General features: G+C 34.6%; 1 protein-coding gene across 1 annotated transcript in view; it reads right to left on the bottom strand.

The window, feature by feature from the left end:
- The window catches only part of LOC143239294 (inaD-like protein), a 36,961-nt gene that overhangs the window by 5,292 nt on the left and 9,013 nt on the right, over positions 1-22,656 (bottom strand). The window contains exons 3-8 of the mRNA XM_076480223.1: positions 13,566-13,649; positions 10,919-11,045; positions 9,765-9,843; positions 7,552-7,582; positions 6,098-6,217; positions 2,820-2,974 (exon numbers count right to left, since the gene is read on the bottom strand). Of these exons, the coding sequence (XP_076336338.1) occupies positions 2,820-2,974; positions 6,098-6,217; positions 7,552-7,582; positions 9,765-9,843; positions 10,919-11,045; positions 13,566-13,649 (596 nt within the window). The remainder of the gene's footprint in view (positions 1-2,819; positions 2,975-6,097; positions 6,218-7,551; positions 7,583-9,764; positions 9,844-10,918; positions 11,046-13,565; positions 13,650-22,656) is intronic.

Below are 22,656 nucleotides of genomic sequence, written 5' to 3'. Positions count from 1 at the left end.
TAGAATGAACAGCTGGTTGAATTATACAAGCAGTTTCTATTTCCGTGGAGTTATTAATAGATAGAATACTAACAAGAGCAGGATGATGTAGTGAAGAAGAAACAGTCAGTCTCGTCCAACGTCCACCATAGAACTCGGGCCAGGTGGCAAGTTCCCTCAAAATAATAGGAAAGTAACCAGTGACCCGTGAATGACTGTTAACCTTTCCATAAATTAGAAAAGTAAAGACGAACAGACAGATATATCAAAGGTAAAAGTCCATCTAGGTACATGATAATATCTAAATGAACCAGTACTGAAAAGAGAAGGGTTGTTATCCGACAGCATGTACTCCAATATCAATATTAGTACTATCCCAAAGGGAATCGTGTTCATTAAAGTCTCCTAAGATGAGAAAAGGAGGTGACAACTGTTCTATGAGAGCATCGAGAACTGCTTCATCGTAAGTTTCTCCTGGAGACAGGTAAAGAGAACAAACATGATGGTTCTACCTATGAAGATACTTAGGGCTACAGTCTCTAAGATTGTATGGAGTGCCACATCTCCATGAACACATATATCCCACAACCTGTGATTCCAGTATAAAGAAAACTTCCGAAAGGTCTTGGGAATGTTTACTATAAGGAAAGACACATAGGATGATAGAAGTCGACCAAGTCTTTAATGTAATCTAAATTAAAATGAAAACCTCGACAGTTCCATTGTATGAAAGTGGTCAATTTTATTTAAGTGGAGGAATACTGGGTGGATAATCCTCCTGCTTGCAACCACAGTGTTGTTCATTTGAAGAAAGAGGTCTATCAATCTCCATGAAACCTGCCTAGGTATGATCGGGCAGATCTCTGCTAGAGAATGAAGGCTCCAGAAACTGAGAGCGTGGCCAAATAATGGCTGTGCACCTCGGGGCCGAAGATTTTGGACCAAAGTAGTCACTTGATGTGATACTTACAACATAGACAGAAGTATGCACAGTCTTGTTAATTCTTGAATCCACAGAGGGCAAAAGACTTTCATTGGTGTGGGAAATTTTACAATGGAAGCACAGAAATACCTGTCTGCATTTCCACTTTAGCAGTGGAATAGAGATCAACATATTATGTCCAAGATGGAGCAAGGGACAACAACTTCCAGGCCTCAGGATAAGAAATGTTGTTTACAGAACATATATGTCATGTATCTTTCTCCTCTACCCAGTTAGAACCATATCGAAAGCAAGAGAAGAGGAAATAGTCACAATTGACATGTTGAGGGTTCATTTGACATTCACAAGCGTCATGGTCTTTGTCACCACAGTGATCACACGTCAAAGAAAATGGCTTAGAATGTTCAAATTGCTGAAGTTATAAACATCTAAGAGAATTGGTAATATATAAGGCCTTACCTTTCAGTTCAGATAACCTGCCCTAACAGTTGCAGGTTAACGTAACAATGGCCGGTGGATGTGGTGTTGTATACATCAGGATAAGAACAATAGTAGGCAGCAGTATTACTTTTTTATGATACAGCACACAACAGAATCTTCTTAGCTGAAGAAACAAGCGAGGATCTCCACCTCAGCCATGTTTCTTAAATCCATCTCAATAGTATCTCCTCGTGAGCAGTTTGAAGTAGCATGGAGAATAACCTCAATAGGTATATACCCAATGGCCTTTGGTCTCAGGAAGAGTTCGCTGTGTTTTGATGTAATTGTTCTCAGAAGGTAGCTTCTTAAATAATTTCAAAGATTCAGCAATTCACCCTATTCCTTTCTGAATAATAAAAGGAGATATAAATCATGATGATCTGTTAAATGTAGAATGTAAGATTATAAATGAGGTAGAAGAACAGACTTGGGGGGGGGATAATGCTGATCAGAGTCTTTTAAACATGGCCATTTCAATCAATATGATTTTACTATAGATGTTTTTGGTCATTTGGTGAGGAATCCATAAAGAATGAAGAAAATCCAGTATCCACTGACTCCCAGCCCCCATATAATGAATGATGGTTAATGGGTACTACTCCCTACTGGAGTTTACTATCAACTAATGTTCACCATTTTTTACTTCATGGTCTTGACCAGGCTTGGTGGTGAGGGTGCTCGACTTAAAACCCAAAGATCGCGGATTAAAATTCAGCCACAAAATGCGTGTGTCTTTTCAGCCGTGAAGTCGTTATTGTGTAACGATCAACCTCATTATTTGTCGATAAAGAGTTGGCGGTTAGCGGTGTTTAATAGCTGCTTTTTCTCTATTCTCTTCTGGAGTTTGCAGACAATAACAAAATAAACTGTCTCATGCAAGTATAAGCAAATATGTAGCAAAGATAATTTAAACCATTCTACTGGCTGTGAATGTTTAGTTTGAACTCCAAAAAATGATGCTTTTTATTGGTCGATTAATAATGGTTCAAATGAACGAATGAACATGTGCAGTAGTTCACTATCATTACTGCACTACTTCCCACCAGTAGTGAAATACTTATATAGAGGGCGCAGATGTCTATAAGTTCTTCTAAAAGCTAGAGGTTATTTTATCTCTATAAACATTTTTTTTTAAATTAACATGAAATATCTAGGCAACTGTATAGACAAAGACATTTATCTAGGTCTTTGGTAACTCTATAGAGAATTACGTTTAGTTAGGTCTCCGGTTCTGATAACTGTGTAAGGAATACATTTACTTAGGTGTCTGGTAACTGTATAGAGACAGACGTTTGCCTAGGCCTCCGGCAACTATAGAGAGAATTACGCTTATCTAGGGCTCTGGTTCTGGTAACTGTGTAAGAAGTGCTTTTACCTAGGTCTCTGGTTCGGGTAACTGTGTAAGAAGTACGTTTACCTAGGTCTCTGGTTCTGTAATTTTTCCCTAGCTGCCGCAGAATACGATGACCATGTGGATGTCCTGGATCGTAGCTTGGCTCTGGTCCATTCCTGGATGGCTGACGTCAGTGATGGAATCCGACCAAGAAGAAAAACGATCGCACCGTCGATATTCTGTGATGAGATATGTAGAAAAAACTTATTTCATATCTAGCACTTAATTCTGAAGTAAACATTTAACTGTGAAACCTTCATTTACATATAACACATGTACCACCAGTTGGACACCTGGTTCTTACCTACTTATAACACTCGTTGTGCCACTAGTTGGATACCTGGTTCTAGCCTACGTATAAGACTCATTGCGTCACCAGTTGGACACCTGGTTCTTAAACTACGTATAACACTCCTTATGCCACCAGTTGGACACCTGGTTCTTAACCTACGTATAACACTCCTTGTGTCACCAGTTGGACACTTGGTCCAACTACTACTATAATTTAAATATGTTTCCCTTAAGGGTATTCAACTATTAACTGGATGATGCGTTTTTTTGAAAAATCAAAGTAAATATTCTACTGTCCTCCATACTGACTTTTGATATCAGCTTAGCCAATAAACTAAATAAAGAACCAATTCGCTCGTCCCAATTGGCCATTCGCACAATATGTAACCACAAAAAAAACTAATATAAACTATACTAGTAGACTTACTGTACTATAGTATACAACTATACTAGTAGATGTACTGTACTATAGTCTACAACTATACTCCTGGATATAATACACTATGCAACTGTACTTATAGAAATATCGTCCTAGAGGCAGTTGTTTCTCTAATAGTATCATTCACACATAATTGAAAAATTTAGAGAAAGAGAGAATTAAAAGTGGTACTGTACTGTTTATTGAAGAAACATTTTCTCATTACTGTATATAAAATTACATCAGTAAAGATATAATCAAACCTTCACATACAGTTCTAGTGAAAATCGTGCTATTGTTGTAAGTAGAGTAATTTTATTTAAAATTGTGTTGTATTATAAAATGGTTATTGAACATATCACAATTATTTTTCAAATTGTCTGAATCTTAAATATTCGAAGTATGAAATGTCAAGAATTTTTGTCTGTAGTTCTTTTCAATAGATGTGCACAGGAGTTTTGTCACATACATAGATAATAACATACACGTCATGCCCATTATAGCAAAACTATTCAAGTACTATCTGTTATAGTTGTTTCTAAGTTACTAGTGATACACGAAAGGAGAAACAACTTGTCAACACTGCCCGCTGCCAACTACTGAGATACTCTTTTACTGACGAATTGATTGTCACATAATAAAGCCCTCACGGTCGAAAGGGTTTGATTTAGTTTTTTTTTTAATTTTGCACAAAGTTACACGAGGTATATCTGCGCTAGCCGTCCTTAATTTAGAAATGTAAGACTAGAGGGAGGGCAGCTAGTCATCACCCACCGCCAACTCTTGGGCTACTCTTTTACCAACCAACAGTGGAATTAACCGTAACATTATAACGCCCCCACGGCTGAAAGGGCGGGCATGTTTAGTGTGACGGGGATTCAAGCCCGCGACCCTCGGATTACGAATCGATATGCCTTAACCACCTGGTCGTGCCAGGTCCGGTTGAAAGAGAAGGCACATTAGACGAAGGAATTTGAACCAGAAATCCCAACCACCATCCCTGCGTCTAAAACATGACACTTTCATTAAGTCGGAAAAAGACTTTCCTTTTCCTTTATGTGATGGATGTGATTTAATTTGTTTAAACATTTGATTTTACAACATTATACACCACAACACAATTAATAAATTTAATCTTTGTTTTAAATTCATCAATAGAACAATATTGTTATCCTTTTATAGAACTGGAGAAAAGAAAATATATTTATAAAAACATAAAAGATATATTAAGTTTCTGTATTTATAATAATTTTATATTTTTCAATTATCAGGTTTTCAAACAAGTAATAGGAGTTCCAATGGGAGCTAACTATTCAACTTGTGTAACAAATTTATATTTATATTACTATGAAAAAATATTTATTGACAACTGTACAAATCCAGGTATTTTTAATTTAACTTGTGGATATACTGATGATTTAATTAGCATAAATAATTCTGAAATATATGATGTTATTGTCACCATTTATCCAACAGAATTAGAAAATACTTCAATTTCTAATACAGATACACATTACTTAGATTTAGAAGTTAAAGTAATTGATAAAAAGCATATCAATATTAATATTTTGATTTTCCAGTTTATGGTTTGCCCTCCTTAGATAGTAATGTGCCATATAATGTTTATAATACAGGGTGGCCCGTAAGTCTCTATCCATCCATATATCTTATGTATCCAGTGTATCTGTGTGCTGTCCCTCATTCTCGCTTCATAATATTATGCGACGCCATGTTCTGTGAGACATTTTCAAGTGTAAATGGGCTTAAATCGGCCATATTTCTCTGACAAAAAAGAAAAAAAATTATAATACTTGCGTAATTAAATATAACATGGTAACATATGGATGCGTAGGGAGTTACGGGTCACCCTGTATTATAAACATTATAACTTCACAGTTATTCAGATATTGTAAACTTTGTAATAAATTGCAATGTTTTATTAATAATGTTGATATCTGATACAACAATTAATAGTTGATGGATTTAATAAAAATAAGGTAATCTAAGAACTTGGCACTATATGCAGATGTACACCTTGAACCCCATGTAAAACACGACAGTCACAGTAAACTATCACCTTACTGATGTGTTAATTAGTGCTTCTACTATACTGGGGGAGTGAATGCTAATTTCAAGAGGTACGTTTTATCGTACTTACCCCCAAATGATAGCACCTTATTTTTTTATTTTTATGTTTTTCTTACTTTAACTTGAGAGAGTAGTCACCTTCCCACAACTGTCAGCAAGCAGTGACGGATGATATAGATGTGGGAAGTTGTGGTCACCTTCCCACAACTGTCAGCAAGCAGTGACGGATGATATAGATGTGGGAAGTTGTGGACTTGAGCACCCACATCTCGCTCTCCTAATTTTCTTATGCAAGTCCAGGGAATTTGAGGTTAACACTGATTGATGGTGTATTCCCATCGTGATGCGAGTCATACTTCCGCAGTAGTGTCTGTGTGTGTCTATATACAAAATTTTCAGATATTATGCCAAATATTTACGAGTTATTTTTATTAGGATTTAATGAGATGAGTGGCCCCTATATTCGTCTGTGTTTTTGTACAAAACAAACATTAGTGTTACTTACCAGTAACATTTTTGCTACATCTTTTTGATTGTATTCCCTTACATTGTGTCCATTAATCTCAAGAATCTGATCTCCTTGTAAAATTTTACGACTTTGGCCGGCCGCTTTACTTCCTGGTTCCTGAGGTAAGATAGGTAGTTTAGAAATAAACGAGCAAAACAAATCTGAAAGTAATTCTATCCACCCATTTATTTATAAAAGTTCTAATAGTTAATAGTTAACTGCAAAACAGTTGTTTTCTCGCTTTAATTACCCCAGTTTTTAAATATATCATTTTCTTTATCTGGAATCTACCACTAGGTGCCGAATAGTTACGATGTGAACTTCTTGCGTTTCCTCCTTTAGTGATTAATCAATAGCTTAGTTTAGTTTCAAATATTTCATCTAATTAATCCTATCTTACTAACTGTTGTTCGCCATTATTTACACACGCAATTTTTATTTAAAGGAAATGATTAATTTGGTGTTTTTGTCTTTTAATAAATTGAATTACATAAAATATTTTAGTTTATAGATTTGACTGTCTTAATAAATTTAACACAGAGTGCGGGGTTTGAAATATTTCGATATTAAAATTTTCAGTTAATGTTGACATAAATGGAGGACACAATCCTTTCAAACAACTGGTTTAAGTTGTTTTATGTATAATTTTTATGAGCTATTATTGATTTTATTTCGGTGAAAATCACCCCTTTTTGTGTGTGAACATTCGTTTTGTCTTGATACAAGGACTCGCGAAAATGTATGTTTTAATAACTAACTAAGATAGGTAGGTAATAACGAAAAATTTAAACCTGGGAGATGTTTAGATTTGTTTCACTAGATGGCGAAAATGAGGGCTCAGTTAATTTAATAGGTTGGTAACCAAAGATGTGAACTGATGTCAAACAGTAAATATATTTTCATGTGCATGCACCAAGAGCACCTTTATCCAGAGACAAAGGGTTTGTGTAATATGGCTCAAAAGAGCGAAAGGGAACGGTCTACCCCACCTTTTATAGCATTCCTCTTGCCAGGTGCTATTGGTCGCGATAGTTACGTCTCATACCCTGGTAATAAGATTTCAATAATTGATTTTTAAGAGCTTCGTCTTGTATTCTGTTTTATTTTCATAATTCCATAGTTTATTTTAATTATAAAACACTCGTCGAACCACAAATCTAGCACGATAATCGATCTAGTTTAACACTCAGTATCATTCGATTTGAGGAAAGTAGAGAAACGTTTGAGGTTGAAAAAAACATCGACAAAAGTAACATTTAAATTTGTTTATTTGAAAATGAATAACTAAATTATTTTAGTTAACATTCCTTCCTTGAGGCGGGGGACGCTTTTACGGATAGCAATGGATTCACAACTGATTTCAGGAGCGAAGATTTAACCACGAATTAACTTCAATGCTCGTACTCTCGTGCGTTTCGAAGTGCATAATGAAGCGGAAAAAAAATGCTTACCACGTATGTGATAAACACACCACGTCCATTGCTGAAAAACAAAAACACTTGTTAGTCAGAGAAAATCAGGATGTGGTTATAACAGGAAATTTAAATAATGAAACAGTTTAATGTTGATTTAACCTTTGGGTTACACAACTAAAACTAATATGTACAATCTACCTGAGATATTGAAACATTAAGAAGCGTCACAACTGACATCTTCCTAAACAAGTGTAAAATGTCTCGAACATTTAGAAACCCACACATTTTAATTGTAACATTCTACTTGTCAGAAACTCGTGGAAAATAATATTTGTCAGTTAATAATATTCCAAAGGCTTATTCGATCTGATCTAGTTCAGAGCTACAACATATGTCATTAACAACCTTTTGCGAAAACACTTGGAAGCACAGTTTTTAAATTAATGTATCTCAAAAAGATATTAACACTTTTATTGATAAGAAGGGAACAACGTATCGATCTTCCTGGGTCATCTTCAGGTTAACAGAGTTTGCAACTGTTCGTTGCTGGACACATATCTTTGGGACTATAGTATAAACGGGTACGGGTTTGTAGGGGGCGTTGCAGGTGGATGTTCCTTTATACTTATACTAATTAATAACATAACATTCACCTGCAGCGTCCCCTACAAACCCGTACCAGTTTATACTCTTGTCCCTAAGATATGTGTATGACCAAGGAAGGTCTAAACGTTGTTCTCTCTATCAATATGACTGTTAATACTCATACCAGCTGTTCTGAGATACCATTTTACTTCAAGTAGGTTTCTCGTCGTCAAGAGTTTTAAGTTTATTTCGGACATGATACAGCTGGCTTCGAGATGTGTGTGCATTGTAAGAATAGCAGTCAGCCCCTTAGGGTGCTAATGTGTTGCATGTTGGCTTCATTTCCTCTGGTAAGTAGTTTACAAATATGGGCGTATCCTTGAATACAAAATAAAACACAATGGATTGTTTGTTTGTTTTGGAATTTCGCACAAAGCTACTCGAGGGCTATCTGTGCTAGCCGTCCCTAATTTAGCAGTGTAAGACCAGAGGGAAGGCAGCTAGTCATCACCACCCACCGCCAACTCTTAGGCTACTCTTTTACCAACGAATAGTGGGATTGACCGTCACATTATAACGCCCCCACGGCTGGGAGGGCGAGCATGTTTGGCGCGACTCGGGCGCGAACCCGCGACCCTCAGATTACGAAGTGCACGCCTTAACGCGCTAGGCCATGCCAGGCCTACAATGGATTGTGAAAATAATAGTAACTTTGTGTATTCTCTAATCAACATAATTATATGACGTTTCTGTCAGAAGTTACATCAAAATCAAAATCTGATACTTTAATTACACTATGTAACAAAATTTTTACTTTTTCTTGTTCCTGGGCAAGAAAGTAAATGGAAAAGGCCTATTTTTTTCTTCAAACTTTGCTTTTGTGGCCTGGGAGCGTATAACGAAAACATGATGGGGAACTATATCTGGGGGCTGATACGTGAAAGTGATTTACATTGCAGTCCCAAATCTCGAAAAAACTACTCACTTCTAAACATTTTTGTATAAATACATGTAAATCTTGATTCATATGTTGTTTTATTCAGACCTTATGTAAATTAAAATGCGCAAATTTGCCCGTTTTTACATAGAAAATAGGTTAATTTCTAAATTTCATTATCCAGGTCACAAAAGCAAAGTTTGAAGGGAATGATGGCCATTTTCTGTACTTTTACAACATAAGCAATTAAGAAATAACACATAGTATCCAGGAACAAAATTTATGTTCCATCGTGTTATGTTCGAAGTCTAACAGACGAAAATAGTTTAACATCTCAATATGTACAAACAAATGTCATTTGGTAAACGAACATATTTTTGTTATATCTTTTGTGAAATAGATATTTGGAAGTAAAGTGACGTCAACTAACTATATAATGTAGTCTGTGTTTAGGGTAGAGATGTCTGGAAGTGACGTCAACGAACTATATAATGTAGACAAGCAGGCCCCATGAAAAATAATATAATGGTAATCGGATACGTATTTACTCTAAATACAGAAATTATAATTTATGAATATTACTTCTTTGCCTTATAATTCAATCAAGGTTTCTTAAGTATTAAGTTCCAACATTCTTAAAGTGATAGTTATAATAATGAAAAACCAATGAAACTTATCTATTCCATTTTCGTCAATGTATATTATGGTTTAGAAATCTTCAACGTACATTTTCTGTATAAAGCTGAGTCCAAGATGTTCCTTTATGCTGGTTTTCCGCAACTCAACCGTGACGAATTTTGTAGGAACTGTCAGTTTTTAGAAGATATAACAGAAAACAATCATGTTAAATATTCAAACAAATAACAATGAACATCTTTATATTTTAACATTATACTAAACACATGTTTTCCACCTGAATGATCAGACTGTTAGTGCTCGACTCGCAATTTGAGGGTGATGTGTTCAAATTCCCGTAGGGGCGTTATAATCTGTCGGTCAATTCTAATATTCTTTGGTAAAATGTAATCCAAACGTTGGGGATGGGTGGTGATGACTAGCTTCCTCCCTTTTAGTCTTTTGTTGCTAAACTAGAAATGGTTAACGCAGATATCTCTCGAGTAGTTTGGCGCAAAATCCAAACCATCTGTTGTTAGACTTAAGCAAGTACAGGGTGGCCCGTAAGTCCCTACCCATCCATATATCTTATGTATCCAGTGTATCTGTGTGCTGTCCCTCATTCTCGCTGCATAATATTATGCGACGCCATGTCCTGTGAGACATTTTTCTCAACATAGTAGGGGTTATTGTTCCAAATGCCGTGGTAACAGCGGCCTTCAACTCATCATTAGTATTATAACGTTGTTTAGACACAATGTCCTTTAACATATGGATGGGTAGGGACTTACGGGCCACCCTGTATAATGGTCATTACACTAGACGCGTGAACGAGTTCACTATCTCACTTAAACAAAACAAAAAACAAGTGCCTCGGAAAAGGATTAAAATTAGCTTTAAGTGGTAATGGCTGTAGGTTTTATAATTCTACATCAGTGTAACTGTCAGTAGTTAGCCCATTATCCCAGCCCTACTTGCTAACCACTAAGCCTATTACAGACATGTATTCAACTTCATTTTACGTTCTTCTTTTTAGACATTTTAAAAATACTTCATTATACACTAACTTCTTAAACAAAAGGTGAAAATATTTACTTGTGGAGCAGGGTGTAGACTAATGGGTGCCGTTCCCCAACAATAGATCCGAGAATACACCAGTTACGAACTGTTATGTCACAAATACGCTATAGAGTTTGTTTTATGGGTATTACCCATCTGTCCATACATGTATACACTTTCATACGTTATAATTTGGAATAAACTTACTTTCGTTCGTTGTAAATAAATTCTGGGGATTTTCACGGAGGACCACTAGTTTTACTGGGGACACTGCCTCTCGGAGAGCTTTAACCGCTTCAGAAAATGGGACATCTTGTAGAGATACTTCATTAACCTGAGGAAGGCACGAATCAAAACATTTTCTTGTATCACATAAAATGTGAATTAAAACTGTTTAATAACTATTTGATATATTTAGTAGGTGTTAAGTTCATGGTGTAGTCTTTAGATAATTTTTGTCCTAGTGACATGTTACCTAACTGTTTTTGTTACTGTGACCAGGATTTATAGAAGTATCCGAATTATTCCTGCACAAGAATGTGTATATGGAAGAAAGTTCTCTCTCCCAATAACACAGTGGAGAGTCTACTGTCTCATAAAGCTAGAAATTGAGTTTCTAGACCCGTGGTGTAACTTTGTGCTTAACTACAAACATATATAAAATTTCATAGATAATACAATTATTCTTAGCCTATCAACCAGTTCAATATAAATCCATTCACAACTATTTGTACACTTTAATTTAAACATTATACATTCCAGTAAACGCCAAATTTATTCAAAAACCAAGTACAAAACTAAAGTCCATACTATGTAACAACTACACTGACAAACATAACACCGACATAATTTATAAAATACAATGCAACAACTACCACGACTTCTATATTTGGAGAAACAAACAGAAAAATGGAAGCTAGATTCAAAGAACGCAAAAAAACAGCTTCACACGTTTTAGAACACTGTAAATTAAATAAACACAATGTAACCATAGGAAACACCCAGATACTAAGTAGGGAAATAGATATAAACAAACGCAAAATCAAAGAAGCCTTACTTACACAGTAACTAAAACCAAAATTAAACCAATATAAAAGAACACCTTTATAGCTATACTGATTAATAACCTAACATCCAACTGCAACGCCCCCTACAATCCCGTACTCTTTTATACTCTCGTCCCTAAGACGTGTTCGGCAACGGTCAGTTGCAAACTCTCTTTAGCTTAACCTGAAGATGACCTAGGAAGGTCGAAACGTTGTTCTCTCCTTATCAATAAAAGTGTTAGTACCCATACCAGCCGTTCTGAGATATTTTTTTTATTTCAAATGGGTTTATCGTCATCAAGAGGCATGACTAATGTTGATGTCAAATGTTATTTCACAATCAGGATCTTTTATACTAAACTGTTAGGACTTAATAACACCATCATTCACATTTCAAAATGTGACGTAACTTAAACGTAGATTTATCGTATGTTATTGTTGAGTGGTTCCTAACATGAATGAAATACTCAACAATTACTTTTAATGGTGCAAAATATATGTCGCTCAGAGCTTTGAGTGAAACCAAGAGTGCAAAAAGATTAACTTTTTAAAAGTCCATGAAATAATTTAAACTGATAGATGAACTTAAACTTTCCCGTCACCAGGGACCGCTACTTTTGTCTCAAATAAGTAATAACATAAAGTTTAGGAGAATTTAAATATGATATAGGAATGACAATGCAAAAAAGTACAGAACAGGGTAGAGATGAATATAGTATATCAGTAGCCAAATCCAAATATTTCTAATAATAACTTATCTACAACTAAATGTGAATTCCTGTCAGTTGCACAAATTCAGATTCGAATTAAGCATTTAAAGTAAATATTACGAACTTGTAAGACTGACTTTGTACTTACTGACTAGTTGTGTAGTGATATTTGTATGTTTTTTGTATCCATTCATACCTTCTTTATGTACTTTTTAGTATTGCCATACTTACTTAAGTTTTACATTGTTTTTTTTTCTGTTACTTCATTTCCCCTCTTTATTAAAAAAAAGTTAACTGTAGTAGGTTGATAAGTAAACATTTACATTTATAATTCAGTTGTTATATATACTGTTAATATCATATCGGTTTTCTTAGTTTCTCTAATTCTGGATTGCACTGTGGGAGGGTGAAGCTGGAATGGTTCCTCCAGAATGGTACAAGTACCCTTGAACAATGAACCGATGTAAAAAACCCTGCTTTCCAACCCACCCAAAACCCCCCTATATGCATATAATTGACTTCACCAAACGCTATTGTGTTGTTAATATAAATCCCAGATAATGAAGTGTGATTCACACACAGCTGCTAGACTCGACTTCATTGAAGATTTGAAAAGAAAAAGTAGACTGATACATAATGTATTGTTTTAATAACTGGGGAATCAATGTTTTTTAAGCGTGCACATCAGTAACAACTTCATACATCTACCAGTTGTATAAATACTTCATCTCATCGATACCTTGAACATTAATTTAAATTATTTTTATTAAAACTGTTTTGGCTGGGTGTGTGTTTTTCTTATAGCAAAGCTACATCAGGCTATCTGCTGAGTCCACCGAGGAGAATTGAAACCTTGATTTTATCGTTGTAAATCCGTAGAGTTACCGCTGTACTAGCGGGGTGCATTTTCGTTGATATCAAATTTGAGAAATAAAAAGTCACATTGGATCATCGTATAAGAAATTGTGCTGCCGTCTAGCGAGCATAAATTAAACATTTATTTATGGTTACTAAAATACAGCAAGTTCACATAGAACAACTTATTTTCATGCTTTGTTCCATAGAGATGTTTTAATATAATACAAATAGACTACCTACAACAAGTAAAACGTCACCTTCCTTCAAACGGCCATCCTTATAAGCAGCGCCATCTTTATGTACTTCTGTTACACATATAGATTGCTGAAATCGAAATTTATATTATAATTAGTATTCTGTTTCTCACAGATAAATTTTCATGGAAAAGATGCTAATCCTAATTTAATTGTTATTGAAGTAATGCAGTATACGTACATTTTATACTTGTACAAATATATATTAAACATTTTTAAAATAAAGTATTTGAAATCAATTGAGTAAAACAAAAATGGTAATTTTATCAGTACACAATTAAAACATTTGTTAGTTGATTTAGGCCCGGTCTCAGATATTTAGTTAACTGACTCTCATTCTTCTTTACAAAGATTCTGAAATAATCAGATTGGCAAAATAATGTCTCAAACTGACTATTTAAAGAAATTCAATCATTTTAGTTAAAAACTTTGGGAGATAAAAGTACACTAAGAAAACATAAAAGCAAAGAAAAAATTTAATACAAGTCTAATATATATGATATCAATAGTAAATAGGCCTATTGGTAAATGCTAAGAAAAAGTTATATTTATCTATTGTTTTACCATAGGTATCTGATTAGTTATCATAAAACCTCGCCATCTTGCGGGAGCTACGTTCATTAATAATTCAAAGATTCTTCACGGTATACAAACAAACAAAATTCAGATAATCGTGACACAACCAAACCACCACTTGTAATGAAAATTTGACAGTCAAATGTTTGATACACAAATTTATCTTATCACAAAATGAAATTTATAAGTTTTATATAGATTAACAAGGTTCTCGTAAAGTATAAGACAACAGTAGTAAAATACGTAACAAACGTTGGCGAAATAAATGCTTGTAAAATATCTTGCCAGAGTTTAAAGAGTGTTTATTGAATTTCGCGCAGAACAACTCGAGAAATGTCTGCATTAGTCGTCCCAACTTGGAAGTCAACACCACCCACCATTAACTCTTGAGCTACTCTAACCAAATACTAGGATTTGACAGTCACTTTTATCATATGCTTACAGTCATTAAGTGCATGGCCCAACATGGCCAGGTGGGTTAAGACGTTCGACTCGTAATCTGAGGGTCGTGGATTCGAATCCCTATCGCACCAAACATACTCGCCCCTCTCAGCCATGGGGATGTTATAATATTACAGTCAATGGTAAAAGAGTAGCTCAAGAGTTTGCGGTGGGTGGTGATGACTAGCTGCCTTCCCTCTAGTCTTACACTGCTAAATTAGGAACGACTAGCGCAGATAGCCTTTGTGTAGCTTTGCGCAAAATTCAGAAAACAAACAAACATTAATTACAGAGTGAGATTTGATTCTTGGTGGTAACAGGGCGCGGACCACTGACCCTCGTTCCGGCACACCAACCATTGGACCAAGCCAATAATGTAGTATTATTTCTAAATAACTTGTACATTCAAGGTTAGAAAATATTAAATGAGCCAAAACTAATTTGTGTCTACAAAACTTAGAAATAGTTTCTACAGTGTTTTAAAACCGCAAAAATATCATAATATTCAAAGCCTCACCCATTCCCTAAATTACATTAGAATTTAAACGTACCATTTTAATGAACATAAACATTAAACATTTTTTATTTTGTGAATCAGTAATTTTATGGTGTCGGATGGGAACAGACGAGAATAAGGACCATCTGATTTATTACAGTTCGCGAGGGTTAACTTTGAAGTTTGTTGTAAAGATCACAAGAAAATCAGTTATTAATGAAGTTTTATTCTTTTTGCAAGAATATTCAGTTGTTTCACGTTACAATGCTTCCTTGGAAGTTAAAAATAAATTACGTTATGAAAAAACATGATGAAATAATATTTTTTGTTAATCATGAGCTCGTCTGCTTTCAATTAACATGCTGCCACTAATCCCCGAGTTTTATTTAAGGTTACTCGTTTTTTGCTTTCCTGTTTCTAATCTACTCGGATATGAACTTATTATTTTTCTCTTTTGGTTATTATTTTAAATGTATATATTCATCTAGTCAACACTAGAGCGCTGGACGTATTAAAAACTCAACGTTTTGTCGTTTGTAAAATATTCAAATAAAGTTGAACAGAACATGAAAATATACCAAACGAAGTGAAAATAAGTGTGCAATTAACATTTGTTTGTTTGGTCTTCGAATCTTGTTTCAACTAAATTCCAGCCAAGAAATGTGATGGAATTATATGTGAAAAGAACATTGAAATAATATGTAGTGATGAGATTATATCACTATGGCAGCAGATAGAGTAGCAGCGAAGCCTAATATGGGTAACTCCTCAACCTCGAGAATATAACGGTAAACAGCTTATGTTCGTTGAAACACAACTTTGTCCCTTGCTTTAAAATATTTTCTATTTCCATATTTTACAGTTACACACACTGAAATTTGTGGATAGTTTGATATCAGAATAGTTTAGATTTCATCTCTCGACACGTAACTTTGCTCGTAAATAGGCAGATGCCGTAGAATGACAGTTTCGGAATGTAATAACATTTTTACGGTGCGCACATCATATAATTAACATTTTTAAATGCTAAGTATACGTTTTGAAAACGTTTCTTATCATTGTTCTAAGTGTTCTGATAATAATCTCACTGGATCTATATATTAGCACACTTATCTACCCGATCTTGTATTTAACAGGTATAAAACTATTAACATTATTAAACAATCGTGTATTGGTTGTTTTATGATACCTTGTTATTTACAAATGACCATCAGAATTGCTAGATACAAAAATATAAAAATTCAAACTTGTGTTATTTTATCTTTCAATCGTGATTTTCATAGATTTTATTTGTTCAAATATTCTAAAGACAAATTTACTTGTCATTTCATTTTTGAAGCTATCAAAGCTGACGTTAACACACCCGTGATACCTATTAAGTGTGAAAACTTGTGGATAGCTTCTCGGTCATAGCTGTTCATAATAACACACACACATGCTCGCTGGACTAGGACTACTTTTTAATTTAATAACTCTACTAAAATCGATTTTGCAAACTTAAGTACATTTTTATTACCTGAAAAGAGAAAATTACTTCTAGGAAGGTAATATTAATGCAGAGAAACTCAATATAAAAACTTGTGCAGGAAATCGTTCATCATGTCACATGCACAGTTAGAGATCCCAAAGTCGTTCCTAATAACATATTTACATTTTGTAGTAAGGACTGAAAAAAAAAAAAGATTTCCCAGAAAATGTAGACCACCAGACGGTAATGTGTGTAGGTATACAGTGTTTCATATTAGTGGAGAAAGTGTGTTTTTGTTTTCTTAATTTCACGCAAAGCTTTACGAGGACTATCTGCGCTAGCCGTTCCTAATTAAGCAGTGTGACACAACAGGGAGGCCCGTAATTCCCTACCCATCCATATGTCATCATGTTATATTCAATTATGCATGTGTTATAAATTTGTTTCTTTTTTTCAGAGAAATATGGCCGATATAAGCCCATTTACACTTGAAGAACATGGCGTCGCATAATATTATGCATAGAGAATGAGGGACAGCACACAGATACACTGGATACATAAGATATATGGATGGGTAGGGACTTGCGGGCCATCCTGTAGGGTGAAGGCAGTTAATCATTACTAACCACAGCCAACTCTTTGGGTACCCTTCTATCAACGAATAGTGGGATTGATCGCACATATAACGCCACCATGGCTGAAAGGGTGAAAATGTTTAGTCCGTAAGGAATTCGAGCTTGAGATCTTCAGATTACATGTTTATTTACACTTTACGATTCCTATTTTCAGACTTTTAAATTCCCATTTTTGTTTACCAACTATTCATACTTTTGAAATGATTTAAGAAAAAATTAATCAGATTGTAAGACTGGTCTAAAATGTGAATATAGTGATTATAATTTATGATGTCAAAAATTTCATAAACAAATAATGAAATTCAAATTAGCTTTCCCGTTTAACGATTAAATGCACGTCATTTCGCAAATACACTGCTGGCCAAAATCTTAAAGCCAGTGAACGTAAAGAAAAAAATATGCATTTTGCGTTGTTAGACTCAACCATTTATTTGAGTAGAGCTTAGAAAGATGAAAATAAGAAAAGGTAAAATAAGAATAAAACTTTTTTAGCATTTAATAGGGAATATGTGAACACTACGAACTTAGCCTAAATACTAGCTGGTTAAAAGTTTAAGACCATACTGAAACGAAACGTTAATCGGTAAACACTTAGCGAAATTTAGTCATTTGTGTTCAAGCATTAGCGTTATCAACATCTCCCACTGACATCTCCTGTGTTACATTGGGTAAAAACATGGTAAAGGCTAAAAAGTTGACAGAGTTTGAACGTGGCAGAATTGTGGAGCTGCAAAAGCTAGGTCTCTCTTAACGTGCCATCGCTGGTGAGATTGGGTGCAGTAAAACTGCTATTGCAAATGTCTTAAAAGACCCTGAGGGATACGGAATGGGAATTTCAAGTGGTCGGCCCAAGAAAATTTCGCTGGCTTTGAGCAGGAGGATTCGACGGGTTGTCCGGCAAGACACCAGCCGATCGTCGAACCAGATTAAGGCCCTTACGGACGCAGAATGCAGCTCAAAACAAGAAGACGATATCTACCAAAAAAAGCTTTAAAAACAGTAAACGTCTTCAAAGGCTACGTCTCCTTTCACACCACGAAACAGCTCGGTTAAACTTTGCTGAGAAGCACCAAACATGGAACGTAGAAAAGTGGAAGAAGGTTTTGTTGTTTGATGGATGGTCCAGATGGCTTCCAACGTTACTGGCACGATAAGGATATCCCACTGGAGACTTTTTTTGTACGACACAGTGGAGGAGGTTCCATCATGATCTGGGTGCTTTCACCTTCCATGGAACAATGGAGCTTCAGGTTATACAGGGGCGTCAAACAGCAGCTGGCTACATTGGCATGTTGGAGAGAGCATCCTTATTGACTGAAGGCCCTCGCTTTTGTGGAAATGACTTGATCTTTCAGCAGGATAACGCTGCAATCCACAATGCCCGCAGGACAAAGGAGTTTTTTCATGGCGAATAACGTGATTCTTTTGGACCATCCAGCGTGTTCGCTCGAAGTGAGCCCCATTGAAAATGTTTGGGGGCAGATGACAAGGGAAGTCTATAGAAATGGACGTAAATTCCAAACAGTGCGTGATCTTCGTGAAGCCATCTTCACCACTTGGAATAACATTCCAGCCAGCCTTCTGCAAACGCTTATATCAACCATGCTGAAGGGAATGTTTGAAGTTATTCGCAATGGCGGCCGTGCAACTCACTACTGAGACTTCTTGTTGGGCATTTTCTACCCTGTTTAGAGCTTCTTTTTGGTATGGTCTTAAACTTTTGACCAGCTAGTATTTAGGCTAATTTCATAGTGTTCACATTTTCCCTATTAAATGCTAAAAAAAGTTTTTTATTTTCCCTTTTCTTATTTTCATCTTTCGAAGTTCTGCTCAAATAAGTGGTTGAGTCTAACAACGTAAAATGCATATTTTTTTCCTTTATATTCATTAGCTTTAAGATTTTTGCCAACAGTGTATATACGGTTGTTATTATGAAAATGTGAAAGTAGAGTGGAAGTAAATACTTGAAGAAACATAAAACAAATTAAAACAGTTTTGTGTATTGCAGAATTAAGTCATGTAAATAGTCGACAAAGATAATCTTACATTTTGAATGTCAAAAGAACGAATTATAACTGCGCACTAAAATTCTTTTAGAAATTGGAAAAAGTTAATTTTAAGCTACCAAGAAACAAGTTTCATTTGGAGTCTTGAATGGATTTAAAAAACCTATGCCAAAACTTTTATAATAGCAAATAAAAAGTTGTAAATGATATTATAAAATGTCTCAGAGGCTTCTGAACAATGAAATAAATGCAAAATTAGATAGAAGGAAAATTGAGAAAACTGTTGTTTCGGGTAACAGAAAATCATGAATTTTATTATCTTTGCTCAACGTAAGTCTTTGTAGAAGAAAAACGGATAATAAAGAATTATGACAAATTACTTGAAATATTTAAAAAATTGAATTTTTAAAAGGAACAGAGGGCGGTGTTAAAACATTTATTAATGATTCTTATAAAATTACACAATTTAAATCTATATAAATCTATGGAAACATTTATAATTTCAACATTTCTTGAAAATTTGATTATTTTAATACTTTTAGCAACTCGTTAGAAAAGCTTTTGATAGAATTGTAACAGCAGTATCAGGAGTTGGCTTCAACTCAGTTTTATTCACATAAGAAAACTGAAAGTAACTGAGGAAGACACTTAAGTTATTTATCATTTAACTCGAAACAACGTAACAAATAAAGGGAATGGTATAATTATGTGGATAATTATTTAAAATGAAATTAAAATATTATCAAATGAAACTAAATCAAGGAAATTTGAATTTGACCTCTGTCCCCCAATGGGGAAAAAAGATGAAAGGACCAATTACAACAAGAGGGTGCTTTCAATAGCCACGACACTTGAAATTCTTTTAGGTAGGATTAGGGTAAATTACTCTACGAGAACTTGGACATTGTCAAATTCACCAATTGAAATGGTTTGACCTCCAGTGTTCAGCACTGTAATTAGACCTCAAATTAGTCAGTAGATATCAGATCTAAAGGTTTGTACTTTCTTATGTAAAGTTTACAACTGAGGAATTAAATGATATTAAATATTGATATTAATCAAAACAGGAACGGTCCATCACTCAGCATGTGGAACACTGCATGGTCATGTCGACAGTTTTATATCTACTAAAGGTAAAGCAAGTTCGCTGTGTGGTTATGCCGATAGTTTTATACGTACTAAATGTAAATTAAAAACACCTCTTGATAGAGCTTATTATATTAGTAAGTATCATTATTACCATAAATAAATAAGAAATGTAAAAAATATTTTTAGTTAAGAAATGGTTTTCGTTTATTAATACTCAACGGCATTTAAAGATGCCTCATGAATGATATGTAAACCCCTCCAATGTCAATCTAATTTATGGATAAAACAGCTTATGTTTTGAAGAGGGGTGGCGCGTAAGAAAGGCTTAGCTTTCCCAGATGGATGAGGAGAAAGATTTAATCACCCTAAGGGTGCTCCCACCCTTGTAACACCTGTCAAAAAGAAACTGACAGACAGCTTACACAAATAATGTCCCTTGCAGAATGTTGGTTTCGCGAATTCAAAAATATTATACAGTACATTTTGCAGAACAGCTTACCCGAACGAGACTCGCGCTCTGCCTACGGTTTTGAGAAATAAATTCAAAGATATTTTTAAATCAAACTTACATTGTTTACCGTTATATCTGAGCTACAATTATAATATTCTACATTTTCGATGTGTTTAGCTTTAAAATCTGTGTTTATAATGGATAACATTTTCAAAATAAAGGTCGGAATTAATAAGCTTCAACGCTCCTACAGTATGGATATATTCGCGTTGTGAATGAGATTATACGGGATCACAACGCGAACTAAGTAGCAATACAGATGAAACATCTTTTGTTTTAGCATGAGACTGGTAACACCTACATATCTTCTGCGAAGAGGACTACAGTTTTAACAAGAAAAATGTGAGGATAAAACAAATTTAGCTATAAATAAAATTAAATCTAAAACATTAATACTAATTTATCAGCCATTGAGTATTTACTTTACAACTAGGCTTAAACAAACTAAATGTGAGCACAGTGATACGAGAGAACGCTAAAATGAAAACAAACCAAAACTTATATTCCTACTTCTCTTGGCTTATAGCTGTATATTCTTTAATTTCAAAAATTATTCCACCTATAACCTAATTTGACAAAAACAAAAAACAACAACAAACTATTACTAAATCTAACCGAATAGGTTCAAACTCTATTGTATAAAAGTCTTGTGTTTTTTTTGTTTCTCGTTCGATAATAAATATGAGTAATCAGTGTCAAAAGATTTATCATTGTTAAGATACAAAGACTTGAACCCTGTTTTTGTAGTCTGTATATTCAGATGGACACGACGGAGGTTATTTTTAAAAACCTCTGTATATTTGTAAGCAATATTTACATTAAAAAAAACCAACGAAAAACTGCTGAATTTATTTAGACAACAGTTGACATACAGTTGGACTATGACCCCAACTTAGAAGTGGTAAACTTTTGAAGGATCAAGTTCAAGAAAATCTTATAAAAAAATCATTACATGCTACCATGGAGACCGATTTTTCGCACTATTTTTGCTCAGTCGAACACGATCGGATTTTGGTGAAACTTGATAGACCTTTGTAGAATACTATTTCTCATTGTCTTGTCTTAAATAGAAGATGTGTTAGAACATATTTTCGTATTTTGTGAGACCAAGATATGATCAACGAAGTGTTGTGGAGGTATTCACTCTATACCAGAGGGACACTTCTGGTATCGCATATATCTAATGCACACAAATTGTACAGATGTAGCGAGATATTTTATAATAATCAAAATATAAAGAAATAAATATGTTTTATAACAAAGTATCAGACCAGTTATAAGAGTGAAAGTTAGATCCCTGTATAAGATCTGACGGAAGTTGGCGACAGGCACGGGTAAGCCTCGTGTAGCTAGTACGAAATCCAATAAATAAACGAACATAAACTATGTACTAAGCTGTCAGGTCCATTCCAGTTCCCGCAGTGTGCAAGTGACAGAGAGAAATAGAATATCTTTTCAAATTCACGCCAATAAAAATGTGCAGCTATGTCAATAAATGTTTGTCTGAGTACAGGAGAAAGACTACCAATAAGAAATGTGTAGTCCAACTGTAGACAGCAAAGAACGTTGTATACAAGCCAAACAATCTAACAGGACTTTGCCCGTGAAAAACCTAATTTTCACGAGAGAAAGGGAGCGCCAAAAATCCCATTCGACTAGTGATCAAGCTGAAACCTCATCTTGATATTAAGCCTTATTGAACTCTGTAAGAGAAAGGCGTTTTAAAAATAACTGTTAACGGTTGAATGCAAGTCAATTAGCTTGATGTTAAGCCTTATGGAACTCTGTTTTATAGTGAAAGGTAATTTATAAACAATTGTTAAGAGTTGAATGTATGTCAACTACCTGAAATGGA

The sequence above is a fragment of the Tachypleus tridentatus genome, chromosome 13, assembly GCF_004210375.1.
Source record: "Tachypleus tridentatus isolate NWPU-2018 chromosome 13, ASM421037v1, whole genome shotgun sequence".
Taxonomy (NCBI): Eukaryota; Metazoa; Arthropoda; class Merostomata; order Xiphosura; family Limulidae; genus Tachypleus; species Tachypleus tridentatus.
This window is presented reverse-complemented; position numbering and strand designations above follow the sequence as displayed.